At 36.5% G+C, this 9,655-nt stretch overlaps 1 protein-coding gene across 1 annotated transcript; it reads left to right on the top strand.

Annotated features, from left to right (window-relative positions):
* Positions 1–359: 359 nt before the first annotated feature.
* serinc1 (serine incorporator 1) lies at positions 360–9,303 on the top strand. The gene is made up of 11 exons (XM_073853009.1): positions 360–378; positions 1,212–1,323; positions 4,622–4,783; positions 4,877–5,070; positions 5,240–5,319; positions 5,644–5,781; positions 7,480–7,649; positions 7,767–7,857; positions 7,936–8,077; positions 8,173–8,397; positions 8,521–9,303. Exons 2-11 carry the CDS (start codon positions 1,285–1,287, stop codon positions 8,657–8,659), a joined length of 1,380 nt encoding a protein of 459 aa, XP_073709110.1. The 5' UTR covers positions 360–378; positions 1,212–1,284; the 3' UTR covers positions 8,660–9,303.
* The last annotated feature ends 352 nt before the right edge of the window (positions 9,304–9,655 follow it).

Raw genomic sequence — 9,655 nt, forward strand, 5'->3', positions numbered from 1 at the left:
AAGTACAACATTATACTCCTATGATAAACAAGCAGCAAAAAATAACTGGGGGGAAAGTTTCTGTCTGGTTATACTACTAAAGTACTTTAAACCATTTAACAGCATCATTACTGCGTCTTTATTGGCAACGGGTACTTTAAACCATATAACAGCTTCGATACAGCGTCTTTGGCAACGCAAACGAACGACTGGAAACTTATTTGCGGTTTTTTGTGTCGATTGCAAGTGACGTCGCAGGTACCGTAGTGTGCAGGTGTCGATTGCAAGTGACGTCACCTGCAGAGGAAGTTTGGGTGACGGAGAGTGCAGGTCTGAGAGTGCAGGTCTGGCAGTGGAGGTGCAGGTCTGCAGCCAGACCCTATTGGGATTCTGCAAGGTGTATGTAAACTTTTGACTTCAACTATATCAGTTCTATTTTAAAAGTTGTCATAACTAATCTATTCTATTGTATTCTATTGTATACTTCTTATGTAATCATGTTGCTGTGAAAATTTCTGTGATATTTTTATATTAATGTGATATATATGATTAACATGACACAACTGAAAACAAAAAGTATATACATGGACATCAATCCTAGATTATTAAACAACTTACAAAGGAAAAAAAAAAACATAAAAATATAAACAATGGTTATGAAGCTAGAAACAATACTGAACCATATGAAAATATAGCTGGAAGTTTCCATTCTTAAAGGGCCACATAAACAAGATTTAGTCTGTGAAAGGAGCCATTCAGTTTGTTTTTGGGTCATGGATTCCCTCTGGAATTTTCTATAGGTTTACGAATAGAAAGTCTACATTTATGTAAAATTAGGTCTATGGTTAACATTATTTGAGACTTCCATTTTTGTTCACAGGTACATTTTGTATCCTTGAGTACTTTGAGAAATTTCAAACAGATGGCTAAATAATGAATATGAAAGAATAACTGTGTGCAATTTACAACAATTGAGTGAATAAGGCTAGCCTACAATTGACATCAAACAACAGCACCTGTCCTCCATTTTTTATTAGCCTACTATATTTTTGAAATTTTTCGCAGTTTTTTTTTTAATTACTTTTTTATTATGAATTGTTTTGTGTTTTTGTATTCCTATCTTTTTTGTTTTAGACTGAGACTTTATATTGTAGCTTATTGTAAATGACCGCAGTTTTATTTTGAAATGTTGAATGTCAAACTAATCTGTGGTTTCCGGCTTCACCACACAGCGGAGCTACATTGTAAACACACAGCGTCCATTTTCAAACCCGTCCGGAGAAACATCGCACATCACCGCTAAACATGGGGGCCGTACTTGGGCTTTGTTCCATGGCCAGTTGGGTAAGCTTACATATTAATATACTGATGAAATATAAATATAATCGAGTAGATGTGCGAAGGAAAATAAGAATTTGGTTTTCGGCGAGTTTATCATATGATGCCAATGACATCCGCCACGAAAAGAAACGAAAGAGAAAATGGTGTCTGGGCCCGATGCTCTAAATTCATAAAACCCACTGAATCTGTTGAATAATTACAATAAATGAAACATAACATACAGCATATTAATTCATTTGGTTTGGTTTGATTCGAATCAGTTGTTTTTGCTTTACGAAATCTACAATGTCATGTAGGGTGGTTCCCTTGTTGTGATGAAGCACAGAATGTTTTTGTATTGATCCACTACAATTATGTGTTATTATATATGTGTTATATATTTTACACATATGATAGACTTTTCTCGTAATTGCAGCCAAATAATCAGAAATAAACAATGTTTTGTCGGCTATAATGAGCATGACAGCAACTCATTGTTTGATATGTTTTTGTGGGGTTTAAAATGGAACAAGCTTACGTAAAATCTTCTACCATAACATGAGGTTTTCTAAGAAGGTCACACGTTTGTTAAGATTTCAGGTGTTGCGACATCAAAACACCGATTAGATGTCAGCACATGTCATAAACACACACACACACACACACACACACACACACACACACACACACACACACACACACACACACACAGGGGAGAGATGAGGAAATATGTGGCCTGAGGCTATGTAGCACGATTAACTGTTTAATAACACTTCATAAAATTAACTTGTATTCATTAACAAGGTATATAGCGCATAGAAGACTTCTTTAGAAACATAAAACAAAATAATTAAAAAAACCGTAATGTTCTTAAGGAGTCTAAGATTTAGTAGTGTGAATGTTTTTATAAGATGTTTGTCCAGACATTTATTTTAGGAAGGATTTGATCACATCTAAACACTCTGTTTTTGTTATGTAAAGCCAGACAAATTTAGGCACAAGCTTTGCCTGGTGTTTTACTCCGAGGACAAATGACGGATAAGGCCTCTTTAATTAGACTATTTTTTTAAGCACTGATATGAGTCACTTTGAAGTCACCATGTTTATTCGTCACCCAGCCCTGCTTATTTTGCAGAATAAAGTTGTTTTTGTCAAGAGATGATTCATTTGGCATCTTATTGGACAATGAGAATGTTTTATTACATTTATTTATTTATTAATAGCACATTTAATGCATACATTAATTTGTAATGTTTTGATTTTTTTTTGGTTAAAGAAAAAAATAGTGTCATTTATCAATGAATAATGTAAAAAAAAAAAATTGATATTACACTTATCATGCACAATGCATGTCTAGTTATGACTTATCCAATGCTTACTATATACAGTGGTGTAAAAAAGTGTTGGCCCCCTTCCTGATTTTTATGTTTTTGCATGTTTGTCACACTTTAATGTTTCAGATCATCAAACAAATTTAAATATTAAGATAACACAAGTAAACACAACATGCAGTTTTTAAATGAAGGGTTTATTTATGAAGGGAAAACAAAATCCAAACCCACATGTAGGGATGCACCGATACGAATCGGCCGATCATGCTTGCGCGTTTTGTCAGTAAAGCCGGTTCTGTAATCAGCGATAAATGCCATCAGGTGCGTGATTTCACGTTGAGCCGTATATACTACACACAGCCGTTGTTTACCGACGAGCTGCGCAAATCAATGTTCATTATCAGTGTGAATGTGCGCAGCTCGTCAGTGAACAACAGCTGTGTGTAGTATATACGGCTCAACGTGAAATCACGCACCTGATGGCATTTACCGCTGATTACAGAACCGGCTTTACTGACAAAACGCGCAAGTGATCGGCCGATACGGATCGGTGCATCCCTACCCACATGGCCCTTTGTTCGCAATCAAGAAATCACTTAAATAGGACCTGCCTGACAAAGTGAAGTAGACCAAAAGATCCTCAAAAGCTACACATCATGTTGAGATCCAAAGAAATTCAGGAACAAATGAGAAAGAAAGTAATTGAGATCTATCAGTCTGGAAAAGGTTATAAAGCCATTTCTAAAGCTTTGGGACTCCAGCGAACCACAGTGAGAGTCATTATCCACAAACGGCGAAAACATGGAACAGTGGTGAACCTTCCCAGGAGTGGCTGACCAAAATTACCCCAAGAGCGCAGCAACGACTCATCCAAGAATCACAAAAGACCCCACAACAACATCTAAAGAACTGCAGGCCTCTCTTGCCTCAGTTAATGTCAGTGTTCATGACTCCACCATAAAAAAGAGACTGGGCAAAAATGGCCTGCATGGCAGAGTTCCAAGACGAAAACCGCTGCTGAGCAAAAAGAACATAAAGGCTCGTCTCAGTTTTACCAGAAAACATCTTGATGATCCCCAAGACTTTTGGGAAAATACTCTGTGGACTGAGAACATCATATCAACAGTAAAATATGGTGGTGGTAGTGTGATGGTCTGGGGCTGTTTTGCTGCTTCTGGACCTGGAAGACTTGCTGCGACAAATGGAACCATGAATTTGGCTGCCTACCAAAAAATCCTGAAGGACAATGTCTGGCCATCTGTTTGTGACCTCAAGCTGAAGCGAACTTGGGTTCTGCAGCAGGACAATGATCCAAAACACACCAGCAATCCACCTCTGAATAGCTGAAGAATAATCAAAATGAAGACTTTGGAGTGGCCTAGTCAAAGTCCTGACCTGAATCCTATTGAGATGCTGTGGCATGACATTAAAAGGCAGTTCATGCTCCAAACCCTCCAATGTGGCTGAATTTCAACAATTCTGCCAAGATGAGTGATTCTGCCAGACTCATTGCAAGTTATCACAAACGCTTGATTGCAGTTGTTGCTGCTAAGGGTGGCCCAACCAGTTATTAAGTTTAGGGGGCAAACACTTTTCCACACAGGGCCATGTGGGTTTGGATTTTGTTTTCCCTTCATAATAAAAAAACTTCTTTCAAAAACTGCATGTTGTGTTTACTTGCGTTATCTTTGATTTATATTTAAATTTGTTTGATGATCTGAAACGTTAAAGTGTGACAAACATACAAAAAAAAAAAAAATAAATGAAGGGGGCCAACACTTTTTCACACCACTGTATATGTATTTTGGGTACCATACTTACCTGACAGATTTTACTGGAATATGTATCCTGAGATACCACAAGTATGACGGCTCTAGAGTCTGTAAACAACAAAATCTGCAGATTTGAAGAGGTAGTGCGTGGTTGAAGTTAGAAAACATCTGAAATGGCTTACATTACCTTTAATGTGCTTATTTTAAACGCCTCTGCAGATTCCTTGCCTTTGTGGCAGTGCTCCTTGCCTGCTGTGCAGATGCTGCCCGAGTGGAAACAACTCCACCGTCACTCGACTGATCTATGCCTTTTTTATGCTGCTGGGTGTGGGCATCGCCTGCATCATGCTCATGCCAGGCATGGAGGGGCATCTGAAGAAGGTGACCCTAAACGTTTCAAGTTTTGCATTTTGCAAGTTTTACAGAGTTGCAGCTGAAGCATTCTGAAAATTTATGTTTTTTACGTCACTGCAGATTCCAGGCTTTTGTGAAGGAGGAATGGGGTCATCCATTCCAGGAGTTGAAGGTCATGTGAACTGCGATGTTCTGGTGGGCTATAAGGCTGTGTATCGTGTGTGCTTTGGAATGGCCATGTTCTTCCTGCTTTTCTCTCTCATCATGGTAAAGGTCAAGAGCAGCCAGGATCCAAGAGCGGCTGTGCATAATGGGTATGTAGGCGACAGACTGACCTAAAGGTTAAAGTCTTGACCTATAACTCAAAAGTTGATTTGAATTCTTATAAGCAAGACAGGTTTAGCAGCATTTAAAACATGCAAATAAATTCAGAAATGTCTCATTGAGCTTCAGCAATCTTCTAAATATTCTTGTCTTTTACAGGTTTTGGTTCTTTAAGTTTGCGGCTGCCACTGCTATTACAATTGGAGCTTTCTTCATTCCTGAAGGCCCTTTTACTACAGGTAATTTTTTATTTTTTATTGCCTTAAATATGAAATATGCATGTAATTACATGATTACAATGTAAATGTGAAAGGTTTTGACTTTAAATAGCCACTGTCAGCGGTGACCATTAAAAATTAAAAACTAACGGCTAAATATGTGATATAGTTTGACATGAAATATACATTATATAGTCTGCAGTGAGATTTATTATAAATGATAGCAAAAACCACACATTGTTCAGCCATCTTAAGCAATGAGAGAGTGAGATTAGGCATACTTGAGTTGTTCCTTTAATTTATTTGTGAGGATCTAATGATGATCTTCTGCTGGGTCTCTTCCAGTCTGGTTTTACGTAGGCATGGCTGGAGCTTTTTGTTTCATCCTCATCCAGCTGGTGCTTTTGATCGACTTTGCTCACTCTTGGAACGAGTCCTGGGTGGAGAAAATGGAGGAGGGAAACTCTCGTTGCTGGTATGCAGGTAGGCATTAAAAGAGCTTGATTTTATTTTTTTCTTGTTTTTGAAATGTCTCTTAGCTCTTAGTCTCTCAGCAAGGCTGCATTTTTATTTATTTTACAGTAAAAAGTAATATTGTGAAGTATTATAACAAGTTTTCAGTTTTTACATGGTAGTTTATATCTTTCATATGGAAGCCTATTTCCACCACTAAATAAAAAAAAATTACTTATTACTTTTTTTTTCTCTCGCAAAACTTTTTTTTCCCTCAGAATTGTGATATAATTTCGCAATTAGAAGTTATGAAGTCAAAATTTCGAGATATAAACTCGCTATTCTGTGACAAAGTCAGACTGGCGAGATATTAAATTCTCACTTTTTTCTCACAATTCTGACTTTCTTTCTTAGGATTGTGAGTTATGAAGTTTACATTTTGAGACGTGAACTCGCTATTGTGAGAAAACAAAATGAAAACTCGCAGTTCTGACTTTTTTCTCGCAATTCTGACTTTTTTTCTGACTATTGTGATAGGATTTTACAATTGTGAGTTATGAAGTCAAAATTTTGAGATATAAAGTCGCTATTCTGAGGAATAAAGTCAGACTGGCGAGATATTCAATTCTCACTTTTTTTTCTCACAATTCTCTTTTTTTCTTAGAATTGTGATATAATCTGGCTATTGTGAGTTATGAAGTTTAAATTTTTAGATATAAACTCGCTATTGTGAGAAATAAAGTCTATAATAATAACTCGCAGTTCTGACTTTTTTCTCACTATTGTGATAACATTTTACAATTGTGAGTTTTGAAGTCAGAATTTCGAGATATAAACTCACCATTCTGAGAAATGAAGTCAGAATTGCGAGATATAAACTAACAATTGCAACAAATAAAGTCAGACTTGCAAGAACTCGATGACCTTTTTTCTCAGAATTGTAATAAAATTTCACAATTGTGAAGTCAGAATTTCGAGATATAAACTCGCCATTCTAAAAAAAATTAGGTCAGAATTGCGTGATGAACTCACAATTGGGATTTATAAAGTCGGAATTATAACAGAGTCAGAATAGTGCGAGATATTCAACTCTGACTTTTTTTTCTCACAATTCTGACTTTATTTCTCAGAATTGCAAAATGTAAACTTGCAACTCTGTCTTTTTTATATAAACTTGTAATTCCGAGAATAATTAATAACTGGGAATAAAATAATTGCGAGATGTAACCTAACAATTGCGACAAATAAAGTCAGTTTTGCAATTGTGACCTTTTTTCTCAGAATTGTGATATAATCTCACAATTGTGAGTTATGAAGTCAGAATTACGAGATAAATGTACAATTCTGACTTTTTTTCTCAGAATTAAAGATATGAGTTTATGTCTCGCAGTTCTGACTTTATAACTCGCAATTGCAAGTTTATATCACGCAGTTCTGAGAAAAAAAAAGTAAATTGTGAGATGTAAACTTGTAATTGCAAGAAAAAAAGTCGCAGTTACCTTTTTTTCTTTTTCATCCAGTGTCCATAACTGGCTTCCATACTTTCACATAAAAATGGCATATTTAAAGTCATAAATAGAACATTTATTTTTATATATAAAACATCATATTTATAAAGACATTGTCCTGTTTTAGGTTTAGATGCTTCTTACAGTGTATGCAGTTGTAAATGAGATAGATTGTATTGTTCTAACATAATCACGTAATTTTTTTTCCTACCATCCGTAGCTCTTCTGTCTGCCACAGCCATCAACTACGCTCTGTCGCTGATGTCTCTGGTCTTGTTCTATGTGTATTACACTCACACTGATGGCTGCACTGAGAACAAAGTCTTCATCAGCATCAACATGCTGCTCTGCGTTGGTGCATCTGTCATGTCCATCTTGCCTAAAATCCAGGTAATGAATACAAAACAGAACTGTGATCAGTTTTGAAAGTGTCATATCAGGTGAGCATCAAGTCTTAAATTAAGTTGTTTCATTTCTTGATGTCTTTTCTTTCCTTTCATCCTCCAGGAGTCCCAACCCAGGTCTGGTCTCTTGCAGTCCTCCATTGTTACTCTGTACACCATGTATCTGACCTGGTCTGCCATGACCAATGAGCCTGGTAAGGACACTGAGAGATGTGTTTGAAGTTCTGTTGTTCATAAAATAAGTCGAAATAAGGATTTCCTTTTCTCTTAAGACCGTAGATGCAACCCTAGCCTGCTTGGCATTATTGGCCTCAACAGCACCACCCCTGCTGGTCAGGACCGTGTTGTTCAATGGTGGGATGCCCAAGGCATTGTGGGCTTGATCTTGTTCCTGCTGTGTGTGCTGTACTCCAGGTAAAAAAGTTTGTCTTTTGTTAAGAGATAAGGCCTATTTTTGTTGCTGTTTTTTTTTAACACAGCAGTTAAATTTGCCTTTTTTATTTCCTCAGCATCCGCAACTCCAGCAATGCTCAAGTGAACAAACTGACCCTCACCAGCGACGAATCTGCTCTGATCGAGGATGGTCCCGCTCCAGAGAACTTTGAAGTGGGTGATGGGAGCAACCGTGCCGTTGACAATGAGAAGGATGGAGTCACCTACAGCTACTCTTTCTTCCACTTTATGCTTTTCTTGGCTTCCCTGTACATCATGATGACACTGACAAACTGGTACAGGTATGTGTCCATGGGATGATGTTTTTAGTTTCAATAGGCCAATTTTAAAAGCTGATCAAGAGCTTATTTTCAAAAACTCAAAAGGCATTATTAATTATATTTTTTTTCCCTGTAAATTTTTAGCCCTGACTCTACCTATGAGACTATGACCAGCAAATGGCCCTCTGTGTGGGTGAAGATCACCTCCAGCTGGATCTGCATCTCTCTGTATGTGTGGACCCTGGTGGCTCCGCTGGTCCTCACCAACCGTGACTTCGACTAAGATAAAAAATAAAAGCTTGCAATTAGAATCTGACGTTACTCATGTGAATACCCACATGTATAGGGATAGAAGGGTCTAAATGTAAATACTTGTGAGTGTTTTGTTCGTTTAGCCGGCCCTACATGTGTTTTTTCTTTTTAACCTTGCATGCTTTTATGAAGGTGTTTATTTGTTCAAGAAATAAGTGAAGAACATGGCTTGGGCTTCCTGTGATGTGATGTTAATATTTCCTTCAAGAATGTGTTCTACTAAATTAAGGGTAATGTAACCTTGATTAATAATCGCTGTATGGTTTAAAAAAAAATAAAAATAAATGAAATGTATCTTAAGTTATTTGTGAAGAATAGTAAAAATGCAGGTCATGTTTTTTTCCATAAACCATGACATTCATAGTTTCCTATAAAACGCACATATACAGTGTTGAATTAGCATGGGAAAAAATTACAGGCATTTTGTCATGCTTTTCGCTTCCTGATGATTTGCACCATGAACATGACTGTAATGTTTGACTGTAACAGTGCTAATCCTTTTGCAACTTGCACATGTTAGTTGTTTGCGCAACATTCATTTTACGCTTGTAGCCGATGTGTGTGTTGAACAATGTTTTGCACTGAATATATTATCCTTTGCTGATAAAACCTGAATAGATGACTTGTGTTTTGCTTTACCTTTTATTGTATTAGGCACACTGGTCATTTTCTTGATGGCAGCATACTTTTTTTTTTTTTTTTTTTTTTTTTTTTTTTTTTTTTTAAATATGGCAGTGTTATATTTTGCCTTTTGACAAGTGCATTGTAATCACTCAACATGATATCTTATTAAAGGTTTGAAACCCAGATTATGTTCTCATTGGAGTTTCAAAATATCACTGGGTATTGATAGAGATTTTACATTCAATTATTTTAATTATTATAAATTAATTTTGCATTTAATTAAAGTTAAAGTTTCTGATACCAAGTTAGCTGGAAATATTTTGGTATATGTATTTTCTAAATG

Source organism: Garra rufa, chromosome 13, assembly GCF_049309525.1.
Source record: "Garra rufa chromosome 13, GarRuf1.0, whole genome shotgun sequence".
NCBI lineage: Eukaryota > Metazoa > Chordata > Actinopteri > Cypriniformes > Cyprinidae > Garra > Garra rufa.